At 55.2% G+C, this 18,706-nt stretch overlaps 1 protein-coding gene and 1 pseudogene across 2 annotated transcripts; one reads left to right on the top strand and one right to left on the bottom strand.

The window, feature by feature from the left end:
- Positions 1 to 2,436: 2,436 nt before the first annotated feature.
- On the top strand, positions 2,437 to 14,689 carry SGCA (sarcoglycan, alpha (50kDa dystrophin-associated glycoprotein)). Of its 2 annotated transcripts, XM_011999268.1 has the most exons (10): positions 2,437 to 2,504; positions 5,445 to 5,564; positions 5,659 to 5,813; positions 6,023 to 6,095; positions 6,453 to 6,651; positions 7,170 to 7,332; positions 8,241 to 8,449; positions 8,738 to 8,764; positions 14,017 to 14,209; positions 14,472 to 14,688. In XM_011999268.1, the coding sequence occupies exons 1-9, from the start codon at positions 2,468 to 2,470 to the stop codon at positions 14,195 to 14,197; spliced, it is 1,164 nt and encodes a 387-aa protein (XP_011854658.1). In that variant the 5' UTR covers positions 2,437 to 2,467; the 3' UTR covers positions 14,198 to 14,209; positions 14,472 to 14,688. The 2 variants fall into 2 exon arrangements, with proteins under 2 accessions (XP_011854658.1, XP_011854659.1); XM_011999269.1 differs by lacking the exons at positions 7,170 to 7,332; positions 8,241 to 8,449 and having other exon boundaries at positions 14,472 to 14,689.
- LOC105553266 lies at positions 9,703 to 10,599 on the bottom strand (annotated as a pseudogene).
- Positions 14,690 to 18,706: the final 4,017 nt, after the last annotated feature.

Raw genomic sequence — 18,706 nt, 5'->3', positions numbered from 1 at the left:
ATGTTAAAAAGACTCATTATCATTTAAAGATACACACTGAAATATTGATGGATGAAATTAATCAGGAGGGGTATAGATGAAACTAGATTGGCCCTGAGTTGATAATTGTTGAAGCATGGTGACAGATACATGGGGGCTTATGACAGTATGCTGTAAATTTTTCAAACTAAGAAGTTTAAAGACCCTGTGACCTCCCTTCCCACCCCTAGACCCAACAGACAGAAGGTGCTGTGTGTGTTACAAGCAGCAGGCTGCAAACCAGACAGCTCTGAGTGGGAAGATCCTCTGATGGCTGAGGGGTCTGAGGAGGGTTTCTGGGGACTTTCTGGCTTGTGGGACAGTCCCTGGCTCCCCTGAATTGGGCAAGGAAGATCCGATGGGGAAGTGGCTGCAGCTTTTCATTAAGGAAGGCTGGCCTCCAAGGGCCTGGTGACACTGGGGCCAGGCACTGCTACCTTAAGACAGCTGAGTGGGTGGCTCCAAAAATAGTTAGGGGGACAGTGGGGGGCGGGGAGTCACATGGAGAGGCTCAGGGGTGAGGCTGGGCAGGTGCCCGGGCGCTGGCACTTCTGCCTGCTCCCCCAGAGCCCTCAGACTCTCCCTCTGCATCCAGAACCTTTCTTCCTCCCTCCCTCTGTCTCTGAGAAGACAGAGAGATGGCCAGGTGATGCTGGGACAAATGCCACCTTGCCCGAGGGGACGCTGACTCTGGAATTTGGTGACTCTCCAGGGATGAGCAGGTCAGGCGGGTGGAGAGAGAGAGAGAGGAAGGGACAAGGACTGAGTAACCTGCCTACCAGTCACCCCATCTGCAGGCCAACACCTGTGCCCTTAGGCTGGACCCAAGCGATCCTTGCCTGGAGTATTTTGTTGTCATCTTGAGGCCCTGGAGGAGCGCTCACACAGGCACCAAGGATTTGGGAACCCTGGCAGCCATAGGTCCCTGCTCCCTTCTCAGGGCACCTGGGGAGAGTGCCCCTGTGCCTGCCCTAAGTAGGAGACGTGGGGAGAGGACACCCTGCCCCATCACCCCTGGACTGAGATCCTTTGGCAGAGGCAGGAAGGAAGGGCAAGCGGGGCCGGCAAGTACATCGGCAGTTGTCATTGACTGAGTCAGGCACTGGGCTAAGCCATCTGCCTGCATTCTACTCATCAGCAATGTGGCCTTGGGGAAGGTATACACCCCTGTGCCTCAGTTTTATCACCTGTTAAATGGGCACAGTAATAATACCTGCCTCATGGAACTGCTGAGGGGGTGGAATGAGGTAATATAGGTAGATATATGTAAGACTCTCAGCACAGTAACTGGCAGGGCTAGCTGGCATTACCCACAGGCAGGTGACCTCCACGTGGGCAGAGGTTTGCCTACCTCTGCAACTTCAATGTCTGATACATAGCAGGTGTTCCATAAATATGCACTGCATTCATTACTTTGTGGAGTCCTCACAATGATGCCAAGAGGCAAGCACTATTCTTGCCAGTTTATAGTTGTGGAAATGGGCTAGAGGGCAAATGGCACACTCAAGGCTGCATCCCCAGCAAGTGGCCAAGGTGGGACTCGTGCCCACCTCCAGGCTTCCGAGTCTGTGCACTGAGCCCTGACTCCATGGGCCAGAGAAGGCGCCTCCTCCGCTCAGCTGTCTCTACCTGGCTGGTCCTGTCCCGGGTTTGCTAGACTTCCAACTGAAGTGCTTGGACTGGGGATAAAGGCTGGGTGGATGGCACCTACATTTGCTGTTAAGGAAACTGCCACCAGCCGGCTACACCTACTAGTTTCCAGGCCCTGTGCCAGGCCCAAGGATACAAACATGACAAGATCCTAGTCTTCGAGGAGCTTGGAGCAGTGTTGTGCGGTGGGATTGTGCCCAGGAAAGCACGCAGGGGCTGAGGGGTCACCCAGCTTGGCCTAACAGAGGAAGGGAGGTCAGAAAGGCTTCAGAGAGGAGAGGACATCTGTGCAGAGTCTGGAAAGGTGACTGGAAGGTTGCTGCTTGAATCAAGATGGGAAGGGAATTGCAGGCAGAGGGAACAGCCTGGGTGATGGCATGGAGACTTGAGAGAGTCTGCCAAGCTAGGCAGGAGCGGAGTGAGGCTGGGCAGGGGCCTGGGGTTGGGAAGGTGGGGGCAGAGGATGGGATTCTAGACCAACTGACCAGTTTCAGGACGGGCCAGAAAGCCACCAACTGGGGATGAGCTGGGAACTCAGGGGCCATGAGAAGCATTAGAGTTTTAAGGAAGGATGGAGGTGGCCAGGTTGGTGGTTTAGAAAACACTGTGGCCACTGGAGGGGACGATCGGAGGGACAATGAATGTGATGAGCGTGTCTATCCCAGATTCAGTGCCTGCTCCAGGCAGGGAGGGGAGGCTGATGCTGGCACCCAGCTGCCCCAAGCCACCTCCCTCCTTCCCTCCTCTCCTCCCTGCCCCCTGTCTCTGTCACTCATGGGGCGGGCCAGGCCGGGCAGCCATGGCTGTGACACTCTTCTGGACTCCTCTCCTCGTGGGCAAGTTGGGGCCTTGCTCAAGGGGGAGGCCTGGGCTGAGGGGGTAGGATTTAGGGGTGGTAAGATGGAGGTATGGAGGGCCCGCAGAACAGGGATCTGGGTTGGGTGAGGCAGGGGCCAGAAGGGCTTTGGGGTGTTAATGCCATGGCCGGCTGGGGTTCCAGGGAATGGGGCTGGGAGCTGGGCTCTGGGATGAGGGGGCTGGGAGCTCTGAGAGCTGGAGGTGTCCTAGGGCGGGGGTGAGTTTGACAGCGCAAGCCCAGAGGGTCGCGGACCCTTTAATGAGCTGGCTGGGCAGCAGCTTCTGAGCCCAGAGGCTAAATTTGGCCCTGGGAGGGAGTGTGGAGCTGGCGGCCAAGTCCTCTGCTCCTCTCCTGGGCTTAGGATTCCTTTTGCTCAGCTCCTACTGGCCTCTAGGGCAGGCCTTTTCCTTCCCTGTATTTCAGGGGAGGAAGGTGGGGTCTCCAGGCACAGAATGGCTACCCTTCCCCTTCTGTAGGCTCCGGGCCCCCTCTTCCTCTCCTACGGGCTCTTGGGCATTTAGCATGGGATTCTTTTCCCAGTGCCTTTCACACCCTCACACACACACCCCCCACACACACCCTCACACACACCCTCACACATCCTCTCACACACCCTCACACACACCCCCCCCACATCTTCACACACCTTCACACACACACCCTCACACACACCCTCACACACACCTTCACACACCCTCACACACTCCCCCCACACCTTCACACACCCTCTCACACACACCCTCACACACACACCTTCACTCACACACACCCTCACACACACACCTTCACTCACACACCCCCCACACACACCCTCACACACACCCTCACACATCCTCTCACACACCCTCACACACTCCCCCCCCACATCTTCACACACCTTCACACACACACCGTCACTCACACACACCCTCACACACCCTCACACACGCACCTTCACTCACACACACCCTCACACACCCCTACACACTCTCACACACCCTCATACACCCTCACATACCCTCACACACACCCTCCCTCACACACACCCTCACATACCCTCACACACACCCTCCCTCACACACACCCTCACACACACCTTCACTCACACACACCCTCACACACCCTCACACACGCACCTTCACTCACACACACCCTCACACACCCCTACACACTCTCACACACCCTCATACACTCTCACATACCCTCACACACACCCTCCCTCACACACACCCTCACACACCCTCACACACACCCTCCCTCACACACACCCTCACACACACCTTCACTCACACACACCCTCACACACCCTCACACACTCCACACACACCCTCACACACCCCCTCACCCTCACACACCCCCTTACACCTTCACACACCCTCTCACATCCTCACACACCCTCACATTACACCCTCACACCCTCACACATCCTCACACATCCTCACACACACCCTCACACCATCACACACCCCCTCACATGCACACCTTCACACACCCACACTCACCCTCACACCACACACCCACACACACCCTCACACCACACACCCACACACACCCTCACACCACACACCCACACACACCCTCCCACACCTTCCCACACACCTTCACACACCCTCACACACCCTCACTCACACCTTCACACACCCTCACACACACCCTCTCACACACCTTCACACACCCACACTCACACACCCTCACATACCCTCGCACATACCCGCCTCACACACCCTTGCACACACCTTCACACACTCGCACTCATGCACACCCTCAGACACATTCTGGCACACACCTTCACACACCTTCACACACACCTGCACTCACACCCTCACACATCCTCGCACACACCCTTGCACACACCTTCACACACCCTCACACACACCCTCCCTCACACGTACCCTCACACACCATCACACACACCTTCACACACTCTCACACACCCTTGCACACACCCTTACACACATCCACACACACACACCCTCACACACATACACACATGCCCTCACACACCCTCACACACCCTCACACACGATCACACACACCTTCACACACCCTCACACACACCCTCACACTCCCTCACACACAACCTTCACACACCCTCACACACACCCTCACACACCCTCACACACACCCTCACACACCCTCACACACACCCTCACACACCCTCACACACCCTCACACATACCCTCCCTCACACACACCCACACACCTTCACACACCCTCACACACACCCTCACACACCCTCACACACACACCCTCACACATACCCTCCCTCACACACACCCACACACCTTCACACACCCTCACACACACCCACACACACCCTCACTCACACACACCCTCACACACACCCTCATGCACCCTCACATACACACCCCCAAACACACCCTCACACACACCCTGACACACACACACCTTCATACACCATCACACAACCCATGCACACCCACATACCCTCACACATGCACCGTCACACACACACCCTCACACATACAACTCTCACTCTTACCCACACACCCTCACACACACCCACACACTCTCACACAGACCCTCATACACACACACCCCCACACACCCCCTCACACATACCCACCCTCTCACACACACCCTCACACACACACCCCCTCACATACACACACACCCTCACACACACACTTCCCAAACATCAGTCCCTGCCCACTGCACCATTAATAGGGGCCTGAAACAAGGAATGGAAAGGTTGTGGGAGAGGCTCTCCCACGAATCCCACAACCCAGACATTTAAAATGTCTAACCCAGCAGGGCCTGCTCCCTCACCCCCACCCCAATCCCTTCCTGGGAGGCAGCAAAGGAAGCGCTTCTCTTGGTCCCTTAGGGGCTCCAAGGACTTGGTGGGGAAGGGATCTTATCCCCTGCCCAGGACTGAGGCTGGCCTGTGTGTTTGGGACTTGTGGGGTCCCCACAGTTCTCCTGGCAGGACTGGGGGACACCGAGGCCCAGCAGACCACGCTATACCCACTTGTGGGCCGTGTCTTTGTGCACACCTTGGACCATGAGACCTTTCTGAGCCTTCCTGAGCACGTCGGTGAGCGGCCTGACAGGCACCCAGGCGGGAGGGCTGGGGTGGACCCTGGAGGGCTCCTGCTGTGACTCTAATCCCCTCTCCTCGCTTCCACCAGCTGTCCCACCGGCTGTCCGCATCACCTACCACGCCCACCTCCAGGGACACCCAGACCTGCCCCGGTGGCTCCGCTACACCCAGCGCAGCCCGCACCACCCTGGCTTCCTCTACGGCTCTGCCACCCCAGAAGATCGTGGGCGCCAGGTCATTGAGGTGCCGTCAGGGACCCTGAGAAAATCATAGGGGTGGGCCAGCGTGGCCTCCTAGGAGCAGCCTTACCAGTCGGATTGGGTGCTCCTTCACAGTCATTTACATATAATTTACATACCTCTAATTTGGTATCTGAGTCCTCTCCTGCCAGGCCCCCACTGTGCCACGTTTCTCCCCTAATCCACCTCTCAGGTGTCTATCCCATCCCCCAGGTCACAGCCTACAATCGGGACAGCTTTGATACCACTCGGCAGAGGCTGGTGCTGGAGATTGGGGACTCGGAAGGTACCTCTAGCTGTGCCCCATCCTTTCCTCACCAATGCCAGTCTTGGGGGACCTCCCCTGGAAAGGGAGGGGGCTGTGGACGGGAGAGGCTTGGAGAGGAGTGGAGCAGGGCATCCTGGAAAGTGGGGACAAGGCCTTAGAGAATGGATGCTGGGCTGGGTGGGGTTCCAGGCTCTGGAGTTCTGTTACCGGTTGCGTTGCAGAGACTACGGGGCCTTGGCTCGTTGGGGTCTGTGATGGATGGGACACTGAGGGGCCTGAAGGGGTGTGCGGGGATGTGAGGAGGAGCTTCGGGGAGACTTCGCGGGGCAGAGCTGGGTCTGGGTGCAGCCTGAGGTGTCCACCTGGCCTTCCCAGGCCCCCTGCTGCCGTACCAAGCTGAGTTCCTGGTGCGCAGCCATGATGTGGAGGAGGTGCTGCCCTCAGCCCCTGCCAGCCGCTTCCTCTCAGCCTTGGGGGGACTCTGGGAGCCGGGAGAGCTTCAGCTGCTCAACATCACTTCTGCCTTGGACCGTGGGGGCCGTGTCCCCCTTCCCATTGAGGGCCGAAAAGAAGGGTAGGTGTGCAACCCTAGAGGACTTCCTGAAAGAGGATGCTGCTGCTTGTGGCAGGCATAGAACAAGGGTCTCCCTAATTTCCAGGTGGGGCTTTACCATGCATATCTCCACCTCCCAGCGTCACACCACTCTCCACTCCCCTCTGGCTACCCCCCCATCTCCTTGTCCTTCCAGAGTCCAGACCCTAGTTACCTTGAACTCTGTACTTCCCGGTGCCTCATGAGGACATACCAGATCCATCCATTAAAAGACATTCCTTAGTGGGGAGGGTAAGGCCCCCTAGAAGAATGGGTTGCTCTGGGTACTCTCACCATGACCTCAGATCTCTGGGAGGACTGTGACTCCTGCCAGACCCCAGCTGTGCCATGTTCCTCCCTTAATCCTCCCTCCTAGCCGTCTCCCCCATCCCATCCCCAGGTCATAGCCTACAATCAGGACGGTTTCAACAACCCCTGCAGAGTGGTGCCTGGTGCCCCCTGCCCCCACTCTGCTGACAGTGACTTCTATCTGGTCCCAGGGTGTACATTAAGGTGGGTTCTGCCTCACCTTTCTCTACTTGCCTGAAGATGGTGGCATCCCCCGATAGCCACGCCCGCTGTGCCCAGGGCCAGCCTCCACTTCTGTCTTGCTACGACACCTTGGCTCCCCACTTCCGCGTTGACTGGTGCAATGTGACCCTGGTGAGGAGGGATCCTGGGTCCAGGGGTGGGTTGGGGCATGGTCCCCCATCACCGTCCCCCTTCCCTCACATGCCTCTTCCTACCTCCGTCTCTCTGATTGCTCCAGTCCCCATTTCTTTCTCTGATACTCTCAGTATTGCCCACAGGCTTAGTCTGATGATACACACACACACAAACACACACACACACACACACACACACACACACACACCGCCTGAAGTTCTACCTTACTCCCACAAGAGGGCGACAGAGTCCGCAATCCACACGTGGGGTCTCCAACTCCCGCGCTCCAGATCCGCCCAGGCCAACAGCTATGTCATAATCTGGTTCCCAAACCCTTTCCCTACCAAGGGCCTCTGCGTGACAGCTCTGTCTGATTTTCTCTAAGGTTCTACCTAGCAAACCCACTTACAACAAGGATCTGAGAACTCTTCACACTATAAACCAAAGATGCTCACAACAGCTTTTTGGATACTGAGCTGAGGTTCACAGGATCCCACTGCTGGTGTACTCTGTTCCTGTGAATTGACCAACAGAGCAGGGACTCATTCAGGGTCCACAGCCAGTGACTGGTAATTGACAACATTCTTGAGCCCTTGCTATGTGCTGGGCACTGTCCCATCAACATATTTTATGCTCACCACCACTCCAGGAGACAGGTGCTACTATTATCCTTCTGACTTCAGAGGTGACGAAACAGAGGCACATAATCATCCTAGCTAAGCACTTGTCTGAGTCTCGATTCAAACCAGTAGGTCAGACCCTAGAGCTGTGCATTAACCAGTGCACTGTCCTGCCTCTGCTGGACTTTGTGTCTCCTGCCCCCTAGTCCTGGCCCCTGCCCTGTTTCTGGGGACCTCTGTGTCCAGCCAGCCACTTCCTGCATCAGCCCTGAACTCTCTGTGCAGGTGGATAAGTCAGTCCCGGAGCCTGCAGATGAGATGCCCACCCCAGGCGATGGGATCCTGGAGTATGACCCGTTCTTCTGCCCACCCACTGAGGCCCCAGACCGTGACTTCTTGGTGGATGCTCTGGTCACCCTCCTGGTGCCCCTGCTGGTGGCCCTGCTTCTCACCTTGCTGCTGGCCTACGTCATGTGCTGCCGGCGGGAGGGAAGGTGAGTGTGGGCATGAAGGGCAGGGGAGTACCTGCTGGAGCTCACACCCATGGGACTCCTGGTGGCACCTGTGCTGTGTGGGACCCAGACGCCCTGGGAATGGGGTTCTCAGGCACAAAAGGAGTGTGGGGCCCCTTTGTAGGCAACTTAGGGCTTGAGACCTGCCTGGCCTGGCACCAGGAGGGCATTGTGGATAATCGCACACTGACCTCCACACACACTGGAGCCCTGGGGCACCTTGGGGTGAAGCCCAGAGCTGGGCTAACCCTCTCCTTCACTTTCCCACAGGCTGAAGAGAGACCTGGCTACCTCTGAGTGAGTAAAGGAAAGCAGGGGGTGGGGTGGGAGCCCACCTAGACAGTTGTTGGACCCCCACCCCCAAACTATGCCATGAACAGCAGAGACAAAATAAATCATTCTGGGGTGACCTCTGAGTCCTAGCCCCGGGCTGGCTGGATGCTGGGCCTGATCTTTCCTGACTCTGCCTTCTTATCTGCTGGTGTCCATAGAAGAGTTTCTAGTGAGCTGGGTGTGGTGGCTCATGCCTGTAATCCCAGCACTTTGGGAGGCTGAGGTGGGAGGATTGGTTGAGCCCAGGAGTTTGAGGCCAGCCTGGGCAACACAGTGAGACCCCATCTCAACAAAATTTTTTTTTAATTAGCCAGGCATGGTGGAGCATGCCTGTGGTCCCAGCTACTTGGGAGGCTGAGATAGGAGAATCGCTTGAGCCTGGGAGGTTGAGGCTGCAGTGAGCCGTAATTGTGCCACTGCACTCCAGCCTGGGCAACAGAGTGAGACTCTTTTCCCCAAAAAAGAAGAGCCTGTTGTGGCACAGGGGAATGGGAGCTACTGCCACTCTGGGGGAAAGGGCTTGAGAAGCAACTTAAGAGACTCCCAGTATCAGTATGAGTCAGACACCTGCGGTCCAGGCCGGGCTCTGCCACACAATTACTCCGTGACCCTTCTTTCTGGCTTCAGATGCTCCACCTGCAAGACCACGCGGTTGGACTAGCTGGTGTCTATGAATGCTTCCAACTCTGCCAGCCTTTCCCAAATCCTTCCTCTCTTATTTTGGCCTGGTTTCTCCTACTCATGGCCTTACCCCTCCTCTGTGCCCCCAGCCCTTTTCCTCTCCCACTCCCCTGAACCCCAGATTCCAGGAGGCAGATGTGAAATGTTAGCTTCCTTTTATTCTCACTGCACTGAGCCAATGGCGGGCTTGGCACCCCTGACTGCTTGCCCGGCCTGCCTCGTTAATTGCAGTGGCACTGGGCGATCCTTTGAACCCTCTTGACAAGTCACTTGTGCCCCTGTTTGGAGCCCAGTAGTGACCTGCGCTGTCCAAAGGGGCACTGCCCAGAGCGGCACTGCCCAGAGAGGCACTGCCCAGAGCGCCTCCTCTGCTGCTGTTGTCTCTTGACCTTGAGCTTGGACTTGGAGGCCTGCTTCTTGCCCAGGGTGAAGGAGCCAGAGGCCCCCTGCTGGTCACCTGCTGAGCATGCCCTTGTCCACCAGCCCCTTGAGCACACGCTTGAAGTGATAGGCATTTCGGGCCATGTCGTAGCCCGCGGTGGAAACAGCCTTCTTCAGGGTGGCCATGGACACATACTTGCAGGTCCCCTTGTCTGCCACAGCCCTCAGGATCACCTTGGATATGCTGGGCTTCTGGCAGGCTTTGGCACAGGTGCATTGCCCAGTCGCTCTCTTGCTAGGGACACGCTGCCCTGCTGGCCTCCACTCAAGGCAGTATTTGAGGTCAAGGGCACTGACAGGGACAGTGGCGAAGTGCCTTTCGGCTTCTCTCCCTGGGGTAGGTGAAATGTCTTGGGTGCAAGGACCTCCAGGGCAGCTGGCAGTCTCCACTGGGCTGCTCTTTGCATGATGGCTGAGGTGCGTCCTGGTTGCTGGTCCTCCCTGAGGCTTCCTCTTGGGCTCCGGCCCTCGCCTTTCCCTGGGTGGCCAGAGAGAGGATCAAGGATGGTCACCCATGGCTGGCTTCCACAGACTTGTGCTCCTGGTGCAGGGGGTGGTGAGGTTATCTCTGTGGTGACCTCAGAGGCTACCAGAATTCTGTGTGGGTCACAGTAGCCTCATTGTTTCCTCCAGGGAGGGGTGGACCAGAGATGCCAGATGGTGGAGGCATGTAACATGCCAGGTGTCCTGGGGAGGAAGGCTGCTCTTACGGGCCAAACAGTGGGCCTGCACGGTGCGTGCGCATATGCATGTGTGTGTGCACATGCCTGGGCTGATTTTATTTTGTTTTATTTTATTATTATTATTATTATTATTTGAAACAGAGTTTCACTCTCTTGCCCAGGCTAGAGTGAAGTCGCGCGATCTCGGCTCACTGCAAGCTCCGCCTCCCTGTCTCTTATACACATCTAGATGTGTATAAGAGACAGGAGATCGCGCCACTGCACTCCAGTCTGGGAGACACAGCGAGACCCCATCTCAAAAAAAAAAAAAAAAAAAAAAAGAGAGGGTCTCACTCTGTCACCCAAGCTGGAGTGCAGTGGCATGATCGTAGCTCACTGCAACCTCGAACTCTCTGGGCTCAGCGATCCTCCCATCTCAGCTTCCTGAGTAGCTGGGACTCAAGCTACTGCCCCTGGCATGGCCCTAAGTTTTAAACTCACCATTTTGACCCCACCATCTTGACCTACTGGGTTTTTGAGCCACTGGGTTGAGGAATACAAGCTTTGCAGGCATCAGGGCTATACCAACATTTATGAATTTTTTATAGGGAATATATTTTCCAGAGTGAACAGAGATGTAATTCCTTGATCTATGCTGAGTTGACTTAATTCCTCAAGCAACTTTCTATACAAAGCAGTTAAAAGGCTTTGCTTTTATTTTCTGTTTTCATTTTTGTAGAATTTTTTCCCCATGGGGATCAGTGATTTTTCATGTACATTTCACTGAGAAGATTTTATTCCTCAATTTTTTTGGACTGTGCCAAATGTAATCACTAACATCTACTGCCACTGAGGATATTCTCTTGTGACCAGTATTTCCTCCACATCCAGCTTTCCCTGGGTCAACTCTGTAGCTCTGATGTTGTCAGAAAAATCTGCTGCCTCCGTCCATTTGAAATCAATAACCATTTTACCATGTGCAACATTAGCCTTGGCTGGTTTGGATTTTGTGTTGATATATTTCTACGAAATCCAGTTTTTCACTTGTTCGATGTCTGCCACTTTTCAGATTATCCACAAGTTATGATTCTGCTGTCTGCTTTTCACCTAGATCAGATTTCAGCGATTGCACAGAGTCCTCCAGGTCCCACGACCCTCTCCTGGGGATTTCTGTGCCAGAGGCAGTGCTTTCGGGACTGTGTGTTGGTGGTGGAGTGGGAGTGGGTGAGACCCGGGCCACGTGTGTGTGTGTGCCTGAGTGTGTAGGAATGCCTGCCGTTTGTCTGTCTGCCCAAGTGCTGATGTGGAAGGAACGTGGGGAAGCCACTGCAGGGTCTGGCTTCTGCTCTTGCTCTAGAAAAACATCCCCAGCACATATTTCCACCTGCGTGTTGCCAGAGTAATGAGGCCCAGATGTGGGACTGGGAGTAAGGAGGGGGCCCACTGACTGAGGCCTTCCTCTGCCAGGGCCTCACCTGCCCAGCTGTCTCCATCTCAGCATCCACACACTGGTTGCTCTCTTTCCCCTCAGTCTCCCCTTGCCTGGGAATAGAAAATTGTGTTTCGGATAACTCAGCTCACCAAATTCCAGACTCAAGAGCTCATCTTGCCCCTCCCCTGGCCTTAGATGGTGACTCCACCTCTTCCTGCTCGCCAGACAGGACTTGGTCCCACGCCCCGCAGGAGGAGCGTGGCCCATTCAGTGTGAAGCTAGGTCTTTTCTGTGGTCTAAACTGTCAGGCTCTAACTGGAGTCCGTGTCCACTAATTGGGACCTGAACATGGGTGGTGATCACTTCTCCTCTCTCATCTCATCAGTAACCAAGTGGCAAGTGGGGTTGCTTCATCCCTGCCTGGGACCCCAGCTCCTCTAAGAAAACCAGTTCTTGGCTGGGTGTGGTGGCTCATGCCTGTAATCCCAGCACTTTGGGAGGCAGAGGCAGGAGGGTCTCTTGAGGCCAGGAGTTCAAGACCAGCCTGGACAACATAGTAAGACACCTGTCTCTACAAAAAAAATTTTTTCTTTTTTTTTTGAGACGGAGTCTCGCTCTGTTGCCCAGGCTGGAGTGCAGTGGCGTGATCTCGGCTCACTGCAAGCTCTGCCTCCCGGGTTCACGCCATTCTCCTGCCTCAGCCTCCCAAGTAGCTGGGACTACAGGTGCCTGCCACCACGCCCGGCTAATTTTTTTGTATTTTTAGTAGAGACGGGGTTTCACCGTGTTAGCCAGGATGGTCTTGATCTCCTGACCTCGTGATCTGCCCCTCTCGGCCTCCCAAAGTGCTGGGATTACAGGCGTGAGCCACTGCGCCTGGCCAAAAATATTTTTAAAAACTAGCCAAGCATGGTGATTTGCACTTATAGTCCCAGTTACTCAGGAGGCTGAGGCAGGAGGATCGCTTGAGCCCAGGAGGTGGAGGCTGCAGTGAGCTATGACTGTGCCACTGCACTGAAGTTGGTAACAAAGTGAGACCCCATCTCTTAAAAATAAATAAATAAATAATATAAATAACAATATAAAGCTCACAAATACTGGCTTCTGGAAGAATATGGCCCCTGTGGATGTCTGTTCATGTCTCTGTATCTTGTGAGCGCTTACCACGTGGTGAGCACTGTTCTAAACACTAAGCTGCATTTTCTCTTTTAATCTTCACAGCAGTCCTAGGAGGTAGGTTCTTTTTTTTTTTTTTTTTTTTAATAGAGATGTAGTTTCACCATGTTGGTCAGGCTGGCCTTGAACTCTTGGTCTCAAGTGATCCATCTCCTTCAGCCTCCCAAAGTACTGGGATTACAGGCATGAGCCACTGCGCCCAGCCTGGTGGTAGGTGCTATTATCTCCATTTGGCAGTTGAGCAAACTAAGGCATGAAGTGGTTAAGCAACTTGCCCAAGACACACAGCCTTGAACCCAGGCGGTCTATACCCACAGCCCATGTCTCGACCACTGGACACTGAGCAGGCACCATAGAGCTTTCTCTTTCCTTTTTTTCCTTGAGATGGAGTCTCTCTCACCCAGGCTGGAGTGCAGTGGCGTGATCTCAGCTCACTGCAACCTCCGCCTCCCAGGTTCAAGTGATTCTCCTGTCTCAGCCTCCTGAGTAGCTGGGATTACAGGTGCCCACCACCATGCCTGGCTAATTTTTTATTTTTATTTTTTGTAGCAACAGGGTTTCACCATGTTGGCCATGGTTATCTCAAACTCCTGACCTCAAGTGATCTGCCTGCCTCAGCCTCCCAAAGTGCTAGGATTACAGGCGTGAGCCACCGTGCCCAGCCCTGTAGAGCTTTCTGTTTATTTTCTGCCCCTGCACCATGTGTTTGAGTCTCTCCCCACGTCAGTGGTGGGGAGGACTGCAGGGTGACTCAGAGGCAGTGCCAGGCTTCACTCCAGGGCAGCTGACTCCCAGAGCTGACGACTCCCAACTTGTGCCTCCAGCATCCAGATGGTCCACCACTGCACCATCCACGGGAACACAGAGGAGCTGCGGCAGATGGCGGCCAACCGCGAGGTGCCCCGGCCACTCTCCACCCTGCCCATGTTCAATGTGCGCACGGGCGAGCGGCTGCCTCCCCGTGTGGACAGCGCCCAGGTGCCCCTCATTCTGGACCAGCACTGAGGGCTCGGCCAGGTGGGTCTGATGGGCGATGTCAGCCTTATTTCTGGGAACAAGATGGCCTTTATCTCAAGGCTGGGGCAAATGGTGGGGTCTGGGAGAGTTCAGGGCAACAGGCACATAGACTTGCCTGCCCCTCTGAGGCAGCTGCTGGGGGTGCCCACCAGTGCCAGGGCTGTGACCCCAACGCCAAGCACTCAGGGTTGGAGGGTCAGGGTGGGGAAGGCGGGAGAACCGGCATCTGGCCCTCTCAGCCTTCCACTCTTTCTTCCCATAGTGGTTCCAGGTCCAGCCCTGACTTCATCCTCCCTTCTGTGTCCACTCGGCAAGCAGCACATCCCACCTACTGATTCCAGCTCCTGGCCCGCCTGGAACCCAGGCTCTAAACAAGCAGGGAGAGGGAGTGGGGCGGGGTGAGAGTGTGTGGAGTAAGGACATTCAGAATAAATACCTGCTGCTCTGCTCACCTATTGCTGCTGGCAGCCTCCCCAGTCCTCACTGGCTCTGTTTCCCTTTGTGCTTTCTGGGAGGCCCCACAGGCAGCCAGTGCCTGCCAGCCTGCCCTTTGGACTCTTGGCTTTTTGCCTTTTTCTCAAATTCTCCGGAAGAAAGAGGGAAGGACCTGCTACCTGCAGCCCTCCCACGAACCTGGTAGTGAGGGATGCCTGGATCATCATTCCCATTTCATAGACGAGGAAACAGAGACCAAGGGAGAGTCAATGACTTACCCAAGGTTACAGAGCAAGCAAGTGGCAAAGCTTGGATTTGACCCTGGCATGTCTGCCTTCATCCCGCCTTCTACAGTGTTGGGGGGTTCTAGAAGCAGGAAATCCAGGCCCTTACCTTCAGATTCTGTTGGCACCTCAAGATTCCCTGGAGGGAGAGTCCCTCTGTCTGTTGTGTTTGGAGAGAAGCTAATCTAGATATGGAGAGTGGGGCCGGGTGCAGTGGCCCACACCTGTAATCCCAACACTTTGGGAGGCCAAAACAGGCAGATCACTTGAGGTCAGGAGTTCGAGACCAGTCTGGCCAACATGGTGAAACCCCATCTCTACTAAAAATACAAAAATTAGCCAGGCATGGTGGCACGTACCTGTAATCACAGCTACTTGGGAGGCTGAGGCAGGAGAATCACTTGAACCCAGGAGGTGGAGGTTGCAGATCACACCACTGTACTCCAGCCTGGGCGACAGAGCAAAACTCTGTTAAAAAAAAAAAAAAAAGATATCAAAAGGAGGTTGGAATGTGGGTCCCGAATGCCCTAGGCTCAAGGACTCCCCACCTTGCTGAGCTCCTCCAGAGATGGGCAGGGGTGCAGAGGACACAGCACAGCCTGGGACCCTTGTTGGGCTGAATGGCACTAGCACAGCTTGACCCCACATGAGCTCAGAAGAGCTCAGCTGGCCGTGAGGAGGCCTGAACCTGTTTTTCCCAGGTGGCTACAACCAAATTGGACCAGTTCTCCCCTGATCACTGCCACCTGGCCACATCCAGGCTCATATACTCCTACGTGAAGACAGGCCTGAGAGGGGCCTGGCTAAAAGAGGGACAGCTGGCAAGGCCCTCCCCTAGTGGCAACTCCGAGAGAACCCAGATAAGGGCTGGCATCGCCACTCCAGCCTCCTTCTCCTTTTCCTCTACTGGGAGCCCCTGGCTCCCACATCCACACAACTAGCCCCTCACTGCAGGTTCTGTCGTTGCCCAAAGGGCACCTCCTCAGAGAGGCCTTCCCTGTCCCCGCTGTGGTCCCACCGCCTGCCCTGCGAGGACTTCCTGCTCTCTGAGAGGATTTGTGCTGTCTGGGCTCACGTATTCCGAGTCCTTTTCCGCCCTAGAACATACGATTCTTTCAGCCTGCAGCAGGTGCAGTGCCTGCACACAGTGAGGGCTCAGGAAGGATGTTCTGAAGGGAGGCATGAAGGGACACCATGTGTATGGGTTTGCTCAGCGTTCTTTCTTTCTTTTAGAGCCAGGGTCTCACTACGTTGCCCAGGCTTGTCCCGAACTCCTGGCCTCAAGCGATCCTCTTGCCTCAGCCTCCTGAGAAGCTGGGATGACCTCCGTGAGCCACCATGCCTGTGCTCAGCGTTCTTAAGGAGGTTGCTCCCCTTCTCAGGGAACAGGGGGTGAGCAAGGCCATGGCTAAAGGTTCTTCCATTATCTCCTGTGCCTCCCTGTACCCATTAGTTAGTCAATCAACTCGTCAAACATTGGTTTCATGAGCATCTGCTGAGGCAGGCCGAGGTGCAGTGTACTGCTTAATGATTGCCTGTTGAATGACTAGCTCTTTAGGTGCCCACGCCATAACCAAATGGGTTCTTTGACTAGCGGGTGCCTCTGGCTTATCATTGGCTATTTCTTTCTTTCTCCTGAAGGAAACCAGGAGTTGCGCAGACTGGAGGCTCCAGCAGCCAGCCTGCTGTCTGGGGTAGCTCCTCCTTGATCCCTGCTCCCTCGAGGAGGAGGCTGCCCACCCCTCATCTCTGGGCTCGCCCCCTGCAGCCAGGCAGCTCTTGGGCCTCCAGTGCTCTTCCTGTGCCGGCCAGGGCTGGGAGAGTGCAAGGCCAGCTCCTCACTTCCCAGCTTTGCCTTGGGGTCTTGGCAGCGCCTTTCTCCCTGCTCAGCTCCAAAGAGCACACGGGAGCCTGGCTGCCGGCCTGAGAGGAAGTGGCCCAGACAAGTAGCTGGGAGGATGGCGTGCCTGCAGAGGACGCCAAGCCCTGCCTGGGCACACACGTCCAGAGGTCCCCGGCAGCACGCTGGGAAGGCACAGACACACTTAGTTCCTCCCCACTGGGCAACAGCCCCTCCCTGGCGTGCAAGATTCCAACCAGCAGTCACGCTCCACTCCCCACAGCCAAGGACAAAGAAGGGCAGCCGCCCCCACAGCCACCTCCATCGGGAGACTTGGCCTGCTGCACACTCTGCTCCACCCCTGTCTCCTCCAGTCCCACGATGGTATCGCCCCTGTGGCCCGGTGGGTGGCTTCCACCTTCCTTCTAAAGACAGCACCCACACGTGGCCTGACGCTCAGACATTCCCTCACCACCTCTCTATCGGCCAGACCTGGCGACCGAAGGCACCACCTAGGGCCGGCCTCAGCCCCCTGCTGCACACTGCCCGGGAGCAGGACTGGAATCATGATCCTGCCACACAACAGCTGGCTCAGCTAGCTGAGGGTTAGTTTACTCATAAGATGATCGTCATAACCACCTTGGGGCTGCTGTGAGAATTTGTGGGAACTGGACACTCTGGCAGCTCCCAAGGATGGAGACATTATTGCATACAAGCACACACACAATCCCCCAAGGCCAGAGGTCCCTGGGGTCTCCCTGGCCCCTAAGATCCAGGCTAAATGAACTCCATTTCCAGCTGTGCCTTGTAAAAAGTTCAGTCTCTCCCTGTGAATTGGGGGTGGCAGCCTATGATCTTTGGCATGGATCTGCTGCCTAGAGCTGCGCCATCCAGTCCAACAGCCTCAGGCCACGTGGCTACTGAGCACTTAAGCTGTGGCTAGTCCAAACTGAGAAGTACTGTCAGTGTAATTGTGAAATGATCAGATTTGGGGATACATTAGGTTAAATAAAAGACATTGCTAAAATTAGTTTTACCTGTAGTTACTTATTTATTCTTTTGAGATGAAGTCTCACTATGTTGCCCAGGCTGGAGTGCAGTGGCATGATCATAGCTTACTGTTACCTCAAAGTCAAGTGGCCTCAGCCACCAAGTAGCTAGGATTACAGGCACTCACCACCACATCTGGCTAATTTTTAAAATTTTTTTGTAGAGATAGGGTCTCACTATGTTGTCCAGGCTGGTCTCAAACTCCTGGCCTCAAAGAATCCTCCGCCTCAGCCTCCTGAGTAGCTAGGACATGCACTACAGCACCAGCCTTTTTATTTTTTATTTTTTATTTTTTTTGAGATGGAGTCTCGCTCCATTGCCCAAGCTGGAGTGCAGTGGCACTAGCTCGGCTCACTGCAACCTCCACCTCCCTGATTCAAGCAATTCCCCTGCCTCAACCTCCCAAGTAGCTGGGATTACAGGCGCACACCGCCAGGCCCAGCTAATTTTTTCTTGTATTTTTAGTGGAGGCAGGGTTTCACCATGTTGGCCAGACTGGTCACGATCTCCTGACCTCAGGCAATACACCCACCTCGGCCTCCCAAAGTGCTGGGATTACAGGCGTGAGCCACCACCCTCGACCCTTTTTATCTTTGTTTAAATGGCTGCTAGAAAATGAAAAATTTCATCTGTGCCTTGGGTTGTATCTTTATTGGGCTGCGCTGGTTTCATGGCTCTTCCTGTATCTCCATCCCAGATTAACTCACACCCGGAACTCAGCCCTTTACCCTGCTTTCTGCAGAACACCTGCTCTCCTAGGCCTCTGTTCACTCAGCAGCGAAGCCCTGGCGTGCGGGCAGTTTGCCCCACAGCAGTGAATTCATCCAGAATTTGAACATGTGTGTGGCCGCCCTCTCTAAAATGTCTTAGTCCCCATCATGGTTCTCT

The sequence above is a fragment of the Mandrillus leucophaeus genome, unplaced genomic scaffold (assembly GCF_000951045.1).
Source record: "Mandrillus leucophaeus isolate KB7577 unplaced genomic scaffold, Mleu.le_1.0 Scaffold59, whole genome shotgun sequence".
NCBI lineage: Eukaryota > Metazoa > Chordata > Mammalia > Primates > Cercopithecidae > Mandrillus > Mandrillus leucophaeus.
Note: the sequence above shows the minus strand (reverse complement) of the source record. Positions and strands in the feature narration are given on the sequence as shown.

What these genes read in the sequence shown, in the direction of transcription:
- SGCA (XM_011999268.1), top strand. Translation starts at nt 2,468, where the DNA reads ATGGCTGTGACACTCTTCTGGACTCCTCTCCTCGTGG. An exon ending in CTGGACTCCTCTCCTCGTGG is followed by an intron (nt 2,505 to 5,444) that starts GCAAGTTGGGGC and finishes GGGTCCCCACAG; the next exon opens with TTCTCCTGGCAGGACTGGGG. An exon ending in TGCTGCCGGCGGGAGGGAAG is followed by an intron (nt 8,450 to 8,737) that starts GTGAGTGTGGGC and finishes ACTTTCCCACAG; the next exon opens with GCTGAAGAGAGACCTGGCTA.